We start from the raw sequence: 18,997 nt of genomic DNA on the forward strand, positions 1-18,997 counted from the left end.
GTTTAAGACACTGTAGCAGGATCTGTCACTAGTAGCTAAATGCAATCCCTAATGGATACACCAATGATCTCTGATTGTTCATGTATTCATTTATTACATAAATATTTGTTTAGCACCCATTTTGTGCCAGGTATCATTTTAAATATGATGGAAATTAGACAAAGTCTATCAGGTTTGACAGGCTATTTAGATATAGAAATGGAGAGGTCGGGGGCAGTCGGGGGCAGTCGGGTGTTTTAAAATAATCAGTCACTTAAAAAAGAGAAGCAGAGGAGGTATACTTTTGAGATATATTGCCCCATAGTTGCCCTTTAAAGCTTTAATATGATCATCTCAGGAAAGAAGACAGAAAGAGAGAAAAGCCTAGAACAGCCCAGGAATACTCTAGCATTTAGAGGACTGATAGAAGCAGAGCCAGGGCAGGGAGGCCATTGATAAGAGGAAAACCAAAGAGTGTGCTATCAATGAAGGCCAGAAAAGAAAATACTTCTGGAGAGGAAGGAATAGTCAGATGCTTACTAAGAGGTAGAGTCAGACACAAACAGAGAACTGGAAGTTCTTAATCTTCAAAGGAAAACAACTGTGAAGCGAATGAAGCTTGGGCTTCACAGTTCCTCTCTAATCCAGGTGTCTTCCAATATCTGGTGCTTAATTCTGTATCTGAAGTTTTATTTACATCAGTTTGCTTACAGATAATTCTCCAAGTTTTATACACTTGCGCTTCACAAAATCTAGACACGCCCTTTCTTCATTGTCCTTTACTTCTCTGTAACATCCTGACCACATGTACTTCATTGACTTTCCTTCTTTAACCTCTGATGATGCCTCATTCCCTTCCACTGTTCTCTTCCCTTCTCCAACCATTCCCTAAATGAGAATATGGGCTGACATTAGACCTCAGCCTTGTTCTTTCTACACTATCTCCTTATCGAGTTAGTCATTTATATCATCCTTACACGAGAAACTCCTAAATTTGTACTTCCAGCTCTGATCTCTACCTCCCAGACATGGACAAAGAATTATTCCCCTTCAAAATAAAAAATTGTAAAATAAAACTCATAAGCAAAAGTGAAATCCACAAAAAGGGAAAGAAGTATATGCTTGACTCAGTCAATGTTACTCATTGGTATGTTCTTTCAGCAAAGAAATAGAAGACAGCCTATCTTAGTTATCTATTGCTGATAACTGACGTTACCCTGTATTTATCGACTTAAAACAACATTTATTATCTCGCAGTTTCTGTAGGACAGCAGTCTGGATGAGGCTTAGTTAGGTCCTCTGCTTCAGGGTCATCCACAGGCTGCAATCCAGTCTTGACAGGATTTATAGTTATCTCAAGGCTTATGTGGGGGAAGGACCCACCTTCTAGCTCCCTCACATGGTGTTTCCTAGATTCAGTTCCTCTAAAGTTGTTGGACTGAGGGTCTCAGTTTCTTGCCAGCTGTTGACTAGAGGCGACTCTCAGTTTCTTCCCATGTGGAACTTTCCACAGGGCAGCTTACACCATATGGGGTAGGTGGTTTCATCAGAGAGAACAAATGAGAGGACAAGAGGGAGGACCAGCAAGATGAAAGTTAGTCTCTTATAACCTAATCTTGAAACTGACATCCATCACTTTGCCTTATTGTATTGATAGAAACCAATCCTTAGGTTAAGCTCACACATAAAGGGAGCAGATTATACAGAAAGTGAGTGAGGAGGCAGGGCTATCTGGGAAGCCATTTTAGAAGCACTCTACCACACAGCCCCTCTCCTCCAGGAACTCACAGTACAGCTGAGAAAGTACCTGGAAAAGGTTGGAAATTGTATAAGTGCCTGGAAAAGACTAAGGTGTGCTGGTCCCATGACCGTCAAGGTATATGTTACTCTATAGTTTAGTCACTGTGTCCCTATCAAACTGCATGTAACACATTTGAGATTGTCACTGGTTTTCAGTGTGTCTGCAAGATACATTCTATGGGGGTTGCCCTCCTCCCCTCCCACTCCAGGATAATTGCTTTAATAACATAAAATATAAGCTTAAAAAGCTTAATTGCACTGTTATGTGGTTGTCCTATTAACAAACCCGATTCTTTTTTTTGCGTTACAGCTCATTGTAAAATACTGTGATTCAATTTCATTTCCCACTTTGTTGTGTCGAAAGCTCCAGCAAAACACTCCTCTTCCTTAAACTAGGAGACACCTTTATCATGGTATGAGTTATTTGCACGAATACAGGAACTCAAATTTCCCGACTCATCTACAGAGTTTTCATCATGCTATGGAATGGAAAAAAAAAAAGACTAGCATATTCTAATCTCTCAAAAAATTACTCAGTGATTTAATAAGTAGCACAAAGACTTATTGTAATTAATCATAGCAACGTAATAAATCGTAATAAATACATAATTGCGATTAATGTATTTATTGACTTACTTCGCACATACAGTAAATACACCACCCTTTGTTTTAGCACAGGTAGGGGATCCTGGCTGATCATGGCCCTTTTGTGCAGTTCCACTCCGCACCGTAGGGGGCAGGAGCAGCCCTTCCTCGCTCGCGGTTTTCGATGCTGCTTTGGTCTCTGTCAGACCCAACCAAGTCAGTATAAAAGGGGGCAACAGCATGGAGACGGTAGGGCCGTGGCCAGGCTTGCTTTTTAAAGGGAAGGCTCTGCCGGTGATTAGGAACCTTAAATCACATTATAAGTAGGTGAACGCCAATGCGTGGTGCACTGCGGAAAAACTCCCAGGGCCTGGCTCAAGCGAGGCCTGGCATTTTCTCCTCCCTGCGCTCAGACGGAGAAAGGTGCGGTCCAATCCGCGGAGGCTCGACCCGGAAGTCGCTGTGGCCGCCGCACAGGCTCCGCTCGCCTCTCGACTGGGGAACTCTGTGTCGCACCAAGTCCTTGGGCCAGCCGTGTCCTCCTCCCTCGGTCGCCACTGGCCCATGAGTCCCCATGGCGACGGCAGGGGCCAGGCCCGGGGGCGGGCAGTCCGAGTGGGGACGCGGCGCTCCGGGGGCATCCGCGGCGGCATCGCGGTGTTCGCCGCCGTGGCCGCAGTGTTCACCCTCACGCTGCCCCCCTCGGTGCCTGGGGGAGACTCGGGTAAAGTACTCGCAGGGTTGCCCCTCCTGTCCCTCTCCCCTGATCCTAGAACGGGCGGGGGCTGCGTCTGGCCCCCGCTCTTGGCATTGGGTTTGGTCAGCTCTGGGCCTCCATCCACCCACCTGTGCACAGGACTCTATTGTGTGTTTCAGAGCCCACTTCTGTTTCCATCCCTGTCGTTCTCGTTTCTTTAGTTCTCAGGCTTTCGAGATGGGGCTTATTGTTGGTTTCGCCTGGTGGGGCTTAATGACCTCTCCACTTCCCCAGATCTTTTTTCCTGGTCCTAAGTATTTGCATCCTTTTTTAATCCACAGATATTACTCACCGAGTCCTTATTATGTTTCAGACAAAAGAACAGTAGTGGCGAACAGATAATTGCGAGTGTTCCAGTGCGGTTAGACAATACCCAAGTTAATGAATAAACAGCATATTAAACTGTTTAAGTTATGGAGACGGTAGGAGGGAAATGTGATTGAGAGTGGGGGTAAGTAGTGGGGCCTTCCGAATGGCTATTCAGGAAAGACCTCTGAAGAAGTGGTATTTTAGTCGAAACCTGAATATTGAGAAGGAACTAGCCATGCAGAATATTTGCAGAACTCTTAAAAAGGTGGAAGCCAGGTGCGGCTGTTTCTATGAAAAAGAAAAGCATGACTCATCGGCCAGTTAAATCACATTGTTTTATATTTGAGGCAAGAAACAAGATCTATGTTTTGTTTTTGGATTCAATAATGCCATTGTTTTTGGATTCAATAATGCCATATCGTGGCCAGGAATTTTGTCAGAATGGTGCTGTAATTTCAGGTGGTGAACCTGTGGACTGAAGCAGCAGTTTTTGCTGCATGACCAGTTATCCTTAAATTGAGCAGCTTAAACAGCAAACGTTTATCGTCTCCCGTTTTTGTTAATCAGGAATCTGGGTCCAGTTTAAGCTAGTTGCTCGTACTCAGAACAAGTTTGCTGTCATCGTGTCGGTTGGGGGCTGCGGTCTTTTCAAGGCTCAATTTGGGGAGAAACGCCATCTAGTTCTTTGCTGTGTGGGTCTCCATAAGTTAACTGACTTCTGTCAAGAAAAAGATGAAGGATACCTCTCTGTCTGACACCTCTGTGTCATTTTGTAGCCGAATACTGTAAGTGATATACCACTTCTCCATTTTATTCCTGGAAGTTCATCAGTAAACCCAACCCATATTCAAGGGGGAGAGGATTACACAGGTGAGAATACCAGGAGTTGGGGATTAGTGGGGATCATATTTAGGGCTGCCTACCACATTGAAGATCCTTGATGTTCCATCTTCAGATTGTTACCTTCTTTCGGGTCCTATTGCACAAATACGGATAGTGTTTCATTCGTGTAGTAGGGAGTTTCTGTACCATGTTTCTAAGATTTGTATTTCATAATGGAAGTTACTTTATAGTTGTGAGAGTTTTGATGCTGGAGGGCATTTTTCAGAGGTTAGGTAGTTCTGTTACCTGTAAAAAAATACAAAGATTGACAGCTACTTATGATTGGTTGAGTGTGAAAGATGGGAATGAGATTTATAATAACTGAAGTTTCTTGAGCACTTACTATGCGCCAGACACTGTTCCAAGTGCTTTATATAGGTGGTTGTTTTAACCCCCTCAGCTACCCTTAAAAGTAGGTGCGATCATTATTTTCCTTTTATAAATGAGAAAACTAAGGCTAAGCTATGCCCAAAGTCACACAGAGTAGTCAGGAAAAGAACCCAAGTATATTGACTTTAGAATATGCCCCCTTAACCTCTACTTTTTGTCAAAACATTTCAAGAAATTCTTTTCTAAATCCATCATCACATATGTAGTGATATTTAAAATCTACTTAAAATGTTTATTGCCTTGCCTTTATTAATACTGTATTTTATTTTTTCCCAGAAGAATAAAGTTGTGTATTCACCTTGAGTTACCAAACTTTAGGTGCTTCTAATTTGTTTGGTTTCATGTTAAATAGTGGTTGCTTCTAATATTTTTATGTTCATTTTTGGGAATGACAAATAAACTGTTTTCCAAGTATATGCCAATATGGAAAATTTGCTTAATCGTATATTTGATAATTGTGTTTACATGTTGAATGTACTATTCTTGAATATTTGTTTATGAATTATATTTTCATCAATAAACAGAACACATCTCAAAACCAATACAAAGCATGTATTCTTCTTCCTGATAAGTCTTACATTTTACTCCATAGATTCATCACATTGTGTGGTCTTGCCAAAATTATTCTTTGTACCACTTGACACACATAGTTCATTTATGGGCAGGGTTGCTCGTGGTGCTTTTCGGGGAGGGGGTAGGAAGCTGGCCTTCACTAAATTAGTTTGTACATGAGACTGTCTTTAACAGATGTGATGTGTGACAATCTAGTCTAATTAATATTGAGAGGTATGATATAAAGCTGGTTTTTGTAAAGGTTAAGCATCTGCTGACAACTCTGGGCTTGCCATTAATTTGTATTGCAGACAACAAAGCTGTGGTTCTCAAACTGGAACATATTTCAGAATTACCTGGGACACTTGAGCCCCCAGTGCCAGTGGGTCTTAGTAGATTAGGGAGTTTAGCGGTATGGGCAGGGAATCTTCATTTTTAAAAAGCAGATTAATTCTGATGCAGGTAGACATAACTCTGAGGAACCCTTCGTGTACAGGATTGAGAGAAAGCCAAGACTCTGGAAGCTCTGAGGGTTTTTTTTTTTTTTGCTATTCACTTCCTCTTTATCATAATGAATTTAAGAGTAGTATTTCCCCTTAGATCTTTATCAAAGATACATTTAGAATGGGGGCATCTTTTCTATTTCTATTTTAGTTTAACATTTGATAAGAATTGATGGAAGTTTGTCACTTTCCAGATTTATCTTTATAGCAGCAGAACTCCGGGAAATAATAACAACACACTGACTTTTCCATGGTAAAAAGAAGTTAGAGAAAAATAGGCTGTTTTTCTTAATGTTAAATATAATTCTGAATACATTTTAAATGGAGGAGAATGAATAGTGACCTTGAAATTTTGAACTTACGGTGGCTTCGTCACAAAAACATACAAGAACAAAAAAAATCGATGAAAATAGTTTGGCGCTAAGGACTTCAGAGCTAATCCGTTATGGAGTAAACTGTAAAATCATATCCTTTACAGTAGTTAACAAAGGGAACAGTTCTTTGAGACATTGTGAGACCATAAACTAATTAAAAAGAAGCATTTAGGGTATAAAATGTGCTGGTTTCTGAGGTGCTCTTGAACTAACAAATGTCTGTAAGTAATTGACTTAATCTGTCTTCAGGTGCCCTTATAACACTTCCATGATGCAGTCACTCACCTAAGACAGGGGTGTCTTAGTAGCAAGGATGACAATGTGATGTGTCTTTTTGTTGACCTCTATGTGCATGGCTTGAATTGATTGTGTGTGGCCAGAGGGGAGAAGTGTTGGTATCTTGGCAGGATCGTGAAATGGATAGGTTAATGTTTTTAAACTTAGTGGGAGAGAGAAATGAAAACCAACCAGAATATAAGGCAATCTAAAGTGCTAAATAGACTCAAGCAGGTTCTATGGAGGAGGAAGAAGTGATTAATTCTGATGGGGAGACTGGGGAAGCAGGTGTCTAAGGAAAGGTGTTACCGAGAAGGTGGCAATTGAACTAGGCTTTGAAGGATTTAGGGAGAGAATGCTAGGGAAAATACTCCAGGGTGAGAAAATGAGTGAGAAGAGGTGCAAAAGAGGACCACTCCAGAGAAACAGTGGGTAATCAGATTTGACTGGAGAGAACGTAGGTTTCATGGATATAAGCCTAGAAAAGGGACCTTGAAACCATGGAAAGCTTGAACATCATGCTGAGGAATGTGAACTTCATTCAGTAAGCAGAGAGCAGCCATTGAGAAATGTTAGACTAGGGATGCAATGCAGCCGCGTGTGTGTGTGTGTGTGTGTGTGTGTGTGTGTGTGTGTGTGTGTGTGTGTGTAGGCAGGGGGAAAGGCAGGTGTTGATTATAAGTGATTTCAGTATGAACATGAATTGAAGTAGAAGATTGGTCAAGTCTGTTGCCATAGTCCAGGCCAGAGAGAGTAAAGGTCTAAATTGTAGCTGGGACAGAAATTAGAAGCAGAGTATTGCTAGCTATGAAAGGATAGGAAATGGACATTAGTATATTTCCTAATAGGTACTAGTAACTTTCATGAGTCATTCATCAACATTGATTCATTCAGGGTTGAGTCAGAAATAGTCCTTGTGCTCTGAATATGTAAAAGATTAACAAATAAGCATTACATTACTGCATTTTAATTTTAGAAATAGTCACTAATGGTGAGGAACTATAAAGGACTATGTAAAGAATATTATTTAATGGTTTGAAAAAATGTCTTACAGTAGACCTTACCGAAATAACCTGCAGTTAATAAACACTTGGAAATCGTTTAAAGATATCCAATGCAATTAATGTGGAGAAGATATCCAAATGCCAGTTTTAGGGTAGTGTGGGACATTTTAGGGAGTGTCCAAACCTCAGATGTCTGCACATTTTATGTTATCATAAGATTACATCTTTATAGACTTTCGTGCTAATTTATTGAGGGATAACAAAGCATGTTACACTAGTGCTTTTGTATATTTGCAAGTGGATACAACTTTCAAGAGAGAAAAAAAGCATTTTTAAAAAACCGGAATTTACCTATATTTCCACTGACCACTTCTTAAAGACTACCAAAGATAGTTTGTTCAATAAGACCTAAGGGAGAAAATGTTCTCAGACTATTTCATGCTGTTAAATCTCTACAGATTTACAGTTTTATCCAGTCAAATTAATGCAAAACCCCAATGCAAGCATTTGGATTTTGAAAACTTTGGAGGAGTGTCATTCTCTAATAGTAATTATTGGTTTTACATTATTTTTTCACAGGGGAACTGATCACAGCCGCACATGAGCTTGGAGTAAGTATTAGTTTTATTGTTTAATCAATGCTCTCATTAACAGTTTTAGGAATTAAGAAAGTTTAATTAAGCATGGAGTAAAGTAGATTAATTTATTTTCAAACCCCAGTTTTTAGTAACTTATAAGTACAGTATGTGACAATTTACTTTAAGTTTTAAATCCAATTAAACTAAATTATAAAGCAAAGCCTTTACTATATATACAGTAGCTGCCTTATTATCACCCCAAATTTTGTATAAGCTGTGGAGAATAAAATAAATCGGGTTAACAGTTTTAATAAGTTTATTATTTAATAAACTTTATTATGGTGCATGATCCCTTTAGGCAAGACCTTACGACTGTCAGCATGGTGGTAATCCGATAGCAGTGTGGTCTTTCAACTTTCTAACCAATACGATATTTCAGAACCTGCTTTTTTTCAATAGCCTTTTAAATGACCCTAATGTACTGTGAACCCAGAGAACAAACTGCTTAAGAACTGACAATGAAATATGTCACCCTTTCTCTGGGTGACGCTCCATGTGTTAGACGCTGCCAAATCCACTAAAGAAAATATTTATTTGTATTGCCACAAGAGGATTACAATAGAAAACCACTATTCAAACATTTAATCATTGGTGCCTAATCTTTATAGTTGCCTGAGAAAAGGGCTGCTTTTCAATTAAGGCCTGTGTGACTCTTCCTTTCCTAGATGAAACCCTTCTTCTAACTGTTGCTAATTTTTCTGTAGGTTGCCCATCCTCCTGGCTATCCTTTGTTCACGCTGGTGGCTAAACTGGCAATTACACTGTTTCCTTTTGGTTCAATTGCCTACCGCGTCAATCTTCTCTGTGGCTTATTTGGAGCAGTAGCTGCATCGTTACTTTTTTTCACCGTTTTCAGGTAAAGTAGTTGATTAGTTAAAATTAATTTTGAGCAGTTGGAGATATAGATTTCTTATGGCTCAAGTACATGCATTAAAAACATCTTTTGTTGCTTGGTTTCCCTAACACATGTGATTTCACTTTCTTAATTTATAATAATTTCATATGCATTTGACCCCTCAAATGCAGTTGGTTTTGTTTCATACAATGGAGTGAAGGTGTCAACAGTTCATTATCACAATTCTCTGATTAGGCAGAACTAATGAGGTTTGTCATTTTATGAAGATGCAGATGGGCCGGTTTAATTCAACAATATGAGGTTCATCTTTTGGTAAGTGGTAAATATCATTTAATTACAGTATTGCTGATGGGCAGCTGCCTGTCAGGTCCAGGGCTAATTGTATTATATTCTAAATATGAACATGTATACTTTTTGAAATAAGGTTATTAACTAAGGAAATAAATTTGGGATGTGGTTTTAGTAAGGTTTCACTCTGCTCCATTATGGCTGTAGGAAAGGTAGGCAAATTAGATCCCAAGTACTTCACTGATAGAAGACTTTTTTAGTTGGGAAGGCTACCCTGCTTTTAAAACATTGGTCCTTAGTTTAGAATGCTGGTGACTCAGTTGTCTTTGATGTTTCTGTCTCCTTCATTCTTAACTCCGTGTATCCTATACCTAAGAGGATTATAGTGAAAAATACAAATTACACTTTCTGCAAAAGGAAAAACCAAATTAAGACACTTCTTCTAAAAACTTTTGCTTGTCTTACTATAAAACAAATGATTTCTGTATGTAAATATAATTTGAATAGGTATAATTTCAAATGTCATTTTTGGAGACCAATATTTTTATTGGTGTTAAAGTCATTAATACTACCCTTTAGCTAAATTCTAAATCTCTTAATTATTTATAGAAAGATAAGAGTTAGTATAACTATAACTCAGAAGTTTACTTTTAATCTGCATGTGAAAAAACTTTCAGATTCAAGTATTATAACTTGATCTTTTCCAAAATTTTTGTATTACATTTGTTGTTATTTTAGTCTTTATGAAATATTTAAAATAATGTCTCTGCTTAGATTCATTCGTACTATTAATATTTTTCTTTTTCTCAATGGTTAGGATAATTTTTATTAGAATTGTTCCTTCTGAGTCTTTTGTGGCTAAGAATCTGTCAGTATTTCCACTGAGAGAAAAAGTGGTTTTTGTTTTTAAATATCTAGGTTGAACAGGAACTTCCTTGTTCTGTATTGAATAAGTACATTGTTAATTTTCACAAGATACTTTAGAACAAAAACATTTAAAGAAAACTAATATGTTCATTTTGATAGTCTGTATTTTAGATCATTTATGTAACATATACATCTATTTAAATGTTATGTAGCTATAAATAGCTCTGTGCAAGTAAAGGGATTCATTTTCTAAAACTTCCATGTTTTTCAACATTATTAGTTGGTGATGCCATTCCACATGAGAATCACTGTAAAAATCATAAATAAAAATCTTAAAAACAAATTTGCAGAATCCGGATAGCTCTGGACAGTACTTTTCTTTAAAAATAGCTTTTATTAATTATTATGATTGATTATAATGGGTTTAGATAAGCACACTAGCCTATAACGCTTTTCTTTTAATATACATGGCTAATGATATATTTTATACTTGCTGACATGTGCTTTAAATTCAATCTCTTATATGACTAAATTAGGTATTTGAGTGGTTTTAATAATATGGTATGTACCCTGGAAAAGTTGCTTTCCTTCAGAAAAGGGATCTAACAATATTATCTCTTACATAATTTTAATATGAAAATACTTCATTATTTTGAATACAAATAATTGACAAGGTACACGTCCTTTGGGAATAACCTAGTTCAAGTGGCAAATCTGTTTTGTCAAACAATAGACACCCTTCAAAAAGGAGAAGCCATCTCTATGGTAATAGGACTAACAGTAGCCTATTGATTGAGTGGAAGAAGACATTATACAATGTCAGCTGGCTTGTTACAATTTCATTTGTTGTATGACCTGAACTTAACCTTTAAAACCTTTCTTCTGTGAATATAAACCCAACAGCAGGACACAGTTTTTGTACAACCATTACAGTGATGGCTTTTTTCCTGTCCCAGCGTACAGTAAATGTGCTTCTTTGCAGGTTGACTCCCTTATCAGAATTTGTTTAGGAGACATTTCACTACTTTATTCATTTACAAACCAAATCATCATTCCATTTTGTTGTTGAATATTGAAGGGTTTTGATCCAGGAAACAGTTTTATTCTTTCTTTCCCCCATCACTTAAGAGACCATTACTGTACATGTAGGATTAGTGCTGACTGGTGTGCAGTAAATTAATTCTTTTAACAGGTTTAGGTTTTTTTCAGGTAATTGTTCACATAGCATTCACTATATTTAGCTCTTGGGGTGGACATAAAGACTTTCTGTACCTTTTAAACAAAGATTTTATTTCAAAAGCAAATTTCTGTTTAAATGTGTTGATGTAAAAAGCTCCATTTTTTTCAGTAAACATGACTTAGATTGAAAGACCAATTTATTCGTTGTTTCCAATTACTATGTAATTTTTGCTTTTCTTGCATCTTTCTCTTGCTTTTAAAAGCTGTAAGATGTCATTAACACTGCATTTTTTGTCAATCTTTCCTAATGGTTGGCAAGAACTCATTTATATTTGCTTTGCTTTAATGTAGAAAGCATGTGAGTAAAACAGCACATTGAAAGCCCTATGTGTCACTGTAGTTTATTGAATTAAAAATAGTGAGCTTGTGGCAGTTGTTTCCGTATGTATTTATTTATGTATTGTCCCCTTAAAGAGTATTTTTAAGCATGTATTATGTTAGGGGAGTTTAATCTAGTACATTTCAAAAATAGTATTCATTTTATTAATGTGTACATCTGTGTTTCTGAGACTGTAATATAGTTAGTGATTTCTGGGAACTGGGGTTTTCTTTTTTAAGGCTATTAAAGTAAATGATTTTTAAATTTAATAGCATAATATTTAAAATGCCCTATTCTATTTGAAATTCACAAATCCTATTAATATAAAATGTTAAAGTTATACATAATATAAATCATTAACATGAACACCATTTAACATTATTTAATGCTTGAATTTCAAAATTATCTGCTAGGAAATATCAAACTAGGTCTTATTTACTGAATAAAGAAGGAGTACTGAAGTCACTATCATTAAACATCTATATTCTAACCCTTCATATGTTCCGGTATCACTAAAAGAGAAGGGAGCATGTTGATAGCATTGTATAAAAATTCTTTACCTCAGGGAAGATTTAAATTGCTTATGATATCAGAGGAGGGTATATGTTGTGTCATTTATTTTGGTAGTTACAGTGCAGGGGATATATTCTCAACAGGCCTGAGAGTCAGCCTGTCCTTTTCAAACTATTACCAGCCAAATGGAACTATAGAAGAATTCATTCCACGATATTTGTTGAACACTCCTGTGAATTAAAAGTAAAGCTCTTAGTTTTTATAATCAAAATTCAGTGCTTATTTTAAAGAAAGTAATATAAAGTCACCATTAAATAGGCAGTTTTTCAAATATTTTTTCTAAAAGGTGTAGTTTCAGGAAACTTACATAAAAATACTTTCTAACATCATTAATATTGCACAGTAAGACATCATATCTCTTAATGTCAAGTAGATTACCTAGAATATAGGAATATTAATAATATTAAAGGTATATTGAAACTTTGCTTACTACAAAGAATGTACAATCATTTTCAGTAATCCTTAAATATCTTCTGGCAGATTGTTTTGTGCCAGTATTTAACTCATGGATTTTGTAATTGTATACCTTATATATTTTTAACCATTATGTTGCTTCTAAAAATTCGATTAAATTTTAGAAGGCAAAGACTTGATTCTGAGCACTGGGTCTGCTATTCTTTTAGCTTCAGCTAAGATTCCATTCAATAAAGAATAGAAAATTAAAATGCCATACCTTAGAGAATGCAGAATCTCCTGCTTAAGGGACATTTGGATTTTCCAGCTCAAAGAGTATTTTAGATTATTGCCATAGAGAATAATGTGAAGCTCTTCCTAATTTCACAAGTAACTATGCATAAGTAACAAATAGTCACCAAGTTTTTGTAGTTGAAGAAGAATGGAAAGTACTGGAGAGTTAATTTCCATTCAGGAGAATATCTATCTTGATCCCTGGTTAATTGATCATATATTTCTCTCGTACTTGTATTAAAATTGCATTGACTTAGACTGCTTAAGAATATTAAGAGCTTGGTTCATTTGCATTTTCTTATAAGTAGAGGGACATATTAGGCTCAAATAGCAGCGCTTCATTTTGAAGGGAAAAAAAGCAGGGCAAAAACTCTTTTTTAAGACTGTAGAGTCTTTTCTGACAGCTAGTCAGAGTTAGAATTAGTTCAAGGAAATGTTAATAATGCACTGCCTGGCCTAATCCCTTTGATATCACCAGGTATCCTCCTGTTCATGGGTTAATTGCTTTAAAAGCGAAGGCAATATTCTGAGCGGTGGGCCGCTTCACCTTTTCACAGCTGTTACCATTGAGTGACAACTAAATCCCATGTGTAAGATGAGGAAGAGCTCAATCTCCAATTGGGAGAAAATTTATGTAAACCACAATCCCTTCAGAATGTGCGGAAGTCATAGACTTTCTTGATTTACTCTGCTTTTCCCAGAAAGCTCTATTGTTCACTTTCCTAAGTCCCATCAACCCTTTGTAGCAGAATATCACAGCGGCAGCAGATAGCTTGAAATATATAAATGCTATCATAGCTCTGATTAATAGCAGTGCTTATGAGTCAAGTCTGATAACAGTGCAGCTCTCCACTCAATTTCAGATACTGCTAATGGAATCTGTCTTCTCCAATTGTAATATGAGAAGGCCTAATTTGCCATGGAGCTTGGAGCTGTCACCAGTAGGGGATTGTGGGGTCAGATGGGAGCTGCCAGGTTTTTGCCCTGCAGCTTGTATCTCTCACTTTGAATAGAGCAGCCCCCTGCCTGCCAGTTAGCTGATAGGCCGCCGTGGGGTTTATGCCACTATATACAATAGGAAAGGGCTACATAGGCTGACTTTATAATTGTGAAGCTAGCTCATATTTCCACAGCTACTGTGCTGCATAATTTCTAATAAGTGGTTTTAACAAATGTCAGATTATGAAAAGTTTCCTCAATTACAAAAACTTATAAAACATTTAAATTGCTAAATCTGTTTCCTGCCGAGATTTTGCCACTGGAACTAGTCATCAGTTATTATGGTTGTAATAATAAACGCACATATTTCTTTAAATTACAAATAACATTATAGCTCATAACTTATATAGATTTGGTGCTTTTCAAAGCCATAAAAATAGAAAATAGTCAATGAATTGAGATATTAAGATATACTTCATAACTTTGCATAAGACTACTTAATATTAAATCTCTATTGTTTATTAAGTTGGTTAGTATTGCTGATGAAAGTAGTTTAATACCCTCATTCTGTTGACTTTAGTTATTTGGACGTTTTACATTGACTTCCTATACTTTTTGTATCTTAACATTGTAAGAATTACACAGCATCTTCTAAGTTTTCAGTTAAAAAGGACTTAGCGTGATGACATGCCTTGGCCGGTGCCTTTGAGAATACTCTGATGCAATATCCTTTTAACCAATTTCAGTCTTGTTACTGAATGCAAAATACATTTTGAAGATTGAGTAACAAACTAATCTTGAGGTTTTATCATGTTTTTATACATTTTAAACAAAATGGACTAAAGTCTGTAATTGGGGAGTTATTTTAAACCAGGCAAGTTACCTGGCATACTGGGAAAACCTAGTAAAACGTGAAGTAAATTGCGGTTCTTCCTATAAAGCCTAGTTCAGTGTTTTCTTCCACATATTCAGGAATACGTTGATGGAGTATAATAAAATGAGTTGTTTTAAACTTTGAATAGCTTTATCATTTAATAGCTAATGCACAACTCTTAATTCTAATGGAAATTGTGTGATTACATTTGATTTATGGGAGCTATTCCTAACCTTACTCCCTGCATTTTAGTTGTGCTTTTTGAAGACTTTAAATTTTTTACTCTAATTTTATGTAGTGGTTTTGAATCAGGAATAATACTTTATACTTTTCCTTTGAGAGTACTGGTAGTGAATATTTATATAGCTGAAAATTCTGAGTAAAACAGTTCTCCTTTTGATCAAACCTCATGAAGTAGAACTAACCTTAGTAAGATTTTATCTGGAATGACAGTAAATTTTTCTAAAATGTGGAAGAAAGGACTTATTTGCAAATTCATTAAAGATGGAAATATTTTAAATTTTTTTAGATTCAGTGGTGATGACTTCTCAGATGTACCTTTTATATCATGTCCTAAATTATTGATTTATGTTCTTAGGTGTAAACTTGACAATGAGAAGATTTATATTCTGCTCTCTCAGTGGCCTCATTGTAATTTTCCCACAGAGCACCTGGCACATATTAGATACCCAGAACATATTTGTTGAAAGACTGTTGAGTGAGCTGCCACCAAAAGAAGGAGGCTTAGCAGGACTTAGATTTTCAGTAACTTAGCTCCCTAGTTTGACCATTCTCCAGGTAGACTGGAGAGAGAAATACATGGTGTTGATTATGTGAGTGAGCCTAAAGGGAACTTCTATATCATTTTCGTGAACTGGACCCAGAAAGATAAGAACGTGGAAGGATAAGGGTGGTAGATTTGCTGTTCATTTTTATCCTCCTTTACCATACTTCTTCCCTGTAGTCAGCTGCACTATTTTAGTTGTCACTGTGAATTGATACTAATAGTATTTTATTAAACAATAACGTTCAGATGCTGCACTGTGGCCTGCCCAGTCAAATTCCATTTCAAGTAGGAATTCTCAGTACACTCAGTATAGACGTAGTGCAGTGTACCTTCCGTGTTGGGTTCTTTGCATACAAGTAACACTGAAGACAAATACATTCATGAATTTTATGAGGCATGTCAAATGTGTGTTCGGAAAGAATTTCAGGTTTCTGTTATTTGCCTTTTGATTAAGGGTTATACAAACATGTGACTACACATGAAAATCAAATACTGTGTAGCGGAAAGAAAAATATACCTTATCAATAGCAAACCTGTGTCAATGGTGTAAATTGTAACCTCGTGATTTATCCATTGTGTCAACAGATGAATAGTATTCCATCAGTGAGAAAACTGCTACACAATCAGTACATTTCTTAGGAATTTTATCTAGGTCTCATGAATTTTGTGGACCAAAAAAAGAAGACAGTTGTGTTTTAAGCAGAGAATTCTGATGCTTACATTTGATGCTTAATAGCATCACATCATCCTTACTCTAGTGGAGAATTTCTGTCATTTGCATGATCTGGGTGAGATTTTAAACACTTGACTGCCCTACCCATACTATCTATCATACTCTTGGTGTGTCTTTTTTTGTTGACTAAACACTGTGCTCTCCTGGAATGTAAACTATGTGGTTTTATTGTTAACCTAAGTAAAAAGCAATCAGGAAGATTTATCTACTTCAAATATACTGTAAAGCATATTTTTTATATGAAGTATACAATTATTTATATAAAACAAAATGTACTTCAGTGACTTTTGGATTTGATATTTTGAATAATCTATATCAGTGCTTTCCCCCATTATTATGAGATCTTAGAATTAAGTTTACTTCTCTAACAGTGTAAAAACTTGATTTTGATTATTGATATTGACAGGTGAGTATCTGTTATAGTACAAGGGTTGTGTTATTAAAATGGTCATAGTGGTAGTGTTTGAAGATTGTGATCTTTTCCTCATATGACCTAATATGATTTTTATCTTTCTATAAGTCAGGTTAGATGATAAAAATATGTATTTCATTTGAAGGCATCCCTCATTTGACCTTGCTCTATTGGGGCTCTGTGAGAATTAGATTGAGAATGGAAAACATTTTTTCTCATATCTAATTCATCATAAAGTGTTCTTAAGTTAAAATAGAAAATAGTTTAAACTATTAGCCTTGTATCTGTGAGTTCTGGTGAAAAGAGTTCTCATTTATTCACAACCTCATTTGAATTTCTCTTTTGCTTTTACTTTGGTTGAATTAATAATCAATTTCAGTGGAAAAAAATATCTTTTCACTTTAATGGGCTAATTTTAAGATTCTACTTTAGCATGTTATTAACTCCTTAGTTACTCTTTAAAAATAATAAGCATATTTGTTCCAAAGAATAAAATGGAAATTGAAAATAGGTATCCTGGATTGCCAAGTTAAAACACAATCATGTTTTTGATTATGTCATTTTTATTTGAAAAAAATCATCAGACTTACTCTATGGGTAGATGACAATTGTCTGTCTTATTTTGGGTGTAGTTTTATTTATAGTTCATCTACACTTTAGACTTTATGGATTACACAAGATAGCTTATTTTGTGAGCTCAGATTAATAATTTCATTTAAATCTCCTATTTAAATAATGTCAGATTGGACATTCCTTCCATTTATTTTTAATAGATTACTTAAGTCAGAAATTTGGACTACCAATTCATTTAATAGTATTGTATGCAAAAGATTTATGAATAATGTTTTACTCTACTTATATAATTTACCTCTGCCAAAAAAATTTTAAATATATGTTGTGGCCTTTCCAGGGGAAAATTTTTTTTATAGAGTATGTCTCCTGATTAGAGTTATTCCCAAAAAGAGATTGCAACTAACTTGTCTGATCACTCCCTCACAGGTTCCCTTCATTGACAGGGATGATGATTGGCCACGATCATAAGATAATAAAGGCCCCAGCGATCCAAAAGGATAGTGGATTAATTGGAAGCTCTAGGAATTCTGTAAATTCATAGGAAAATGGGTTTCTTTTAAACTCATAATAAACAGATGATAAAGTGCTTCTCGGTAATCTCTCTTAGCAAGTGTGAGACTAGATATGCCTTCAGATATATTTGTTATGATTTTTGTAGCATCACAACCTCATTTGAATTTCTGCACAGGTAAGAAAGCCTTCTGCACATTTAACTTTTTTTTTCTAGCTCCAATATGTAGTGCCTTATTGATTTGGATGGTTCGTTGTTGTTTGGCTCAATAAAATATAAAATGGGAAATTTGATGTGTTTTGTTTGAAATTTCACAAAAGTTTGAGAAAATTGAGGAACTGTCTCTACAAATCAGTGTGTGAAAGGCAATATGAGTAACTGTGAACCTATATTTTATCTTATTTTATTTTTTGGAGTCAGGCCTGTCACCCAGGCCAGAGTACAGTGGTGCTATGATAGCTCACTGCAGCTTCAACCTCCTGGGCTCAAGCCATCCTCCCGCTTCAGCCTCCCACATAGCTGGGACTGCAGGCATGTGCCACCATGCCCAGCTAATTTTTATTTTTTAAAATTTTTTAGTAGAGATGAAATCTCAGTATGTTGCCCAGGCTGGTTATGAACCCCCAAGCACAAGCGATTCTCTGCCTTGGCCTTGCAAAGTGCTGGGATTACAGGGATGAGCCACCACGCCCAGTCTATATTTTATTATTCTCTTTGAAATATTTATTTTATAGACAAGGAAGAAAGTAATATGAAAATAGAAAGTTTTTAAAAATAAATTATTACTTCTATATCCTTGCCGAATGAATATTTAAACACTTGAATTAAAGTACAGCATGATAAAATAGTATTCCTTAGTTTCTGGAAAATCTGTCCATACAAACATCATTTTATTTAAGAAAACAAGAATCAATGTAACAAGTTTAAAATGAATTCTTTAACTTTTCCCTTAATAGCATTTGTTACCAAGACATCGTTTATATAATAATAAAGGACATGACTCTTAAAATTTACCCCAAGACCGAAACATCTTTTGTCTTAAAATATTTCTTTCCAAATAATGGCGTAAGTAATTTTATCCAACATTATTTGAAAATGTTTGGAGTTACACTGAGTTCATTAGAAACCATTGCTACTTGGAGAGCATTAAAAACTACAAATAAAGTATGTCTAAAATAATATATATATGGGAAACAGTTTTTCAAAAAATCAAATAGTTTTTCTAGGGACATACATATATGTGAGTGTGTGTGTGTATATATATATACACATACATATATATTGAGATAT

At 35.8% G+C, this 18,997-nt stretch overlaps 1 protein-coding gene across 3 annotated transcripts in view; it reads left to right on the top strand.

Annotated features, from left to right (window-relative positions):
• Positions 1-2,811: 2,811 nt before the first annotated feature.
• TMEM260 (transmembrane protein 260) overlaps positions 2,812-18,997 on the top strand; it is a 63,764-nt gene continuing 47,578 nt past the window's right edge. For all 3 annotated transcript variants that reach the window (XR_013395387.1, XM_015143770.3, XM_015143771.3), the window contains exons 1-3: positions 2,812-3,088; positions 7,991-8,022; positions 8,754-8,905. Coding sequence is in view for 2 of the 3 variants with exons in the window: in XM_015143770.3 (XP_014999256.2) it covers positions 2,929-3,088; positions 7,991-8,022; positions 8,754-8,905 (344 nt within the window). In the remaining variant the exon portion in view is untranslated. The remainder of the gene's footprint in view (positions 3,089-7,990; positions 8,023-8,753; positions 8,906-18,997) is intronic.

The sequence above is a fragment of the Macaca mulatta genome, chromosome 7, assembly GCF_049350105.2.
Source record: "Macaca mulatta isolate MMU2019108-1 chromosome 7, T2T-MMU8v2.0, whole genome shotgun sequence".
Taxonomy (NCBI): Eukaryota; Metazoa; Chordata; class Mammalia; order Primates; family Cercopithecidae; genus Macaca; species Macaca mulatta.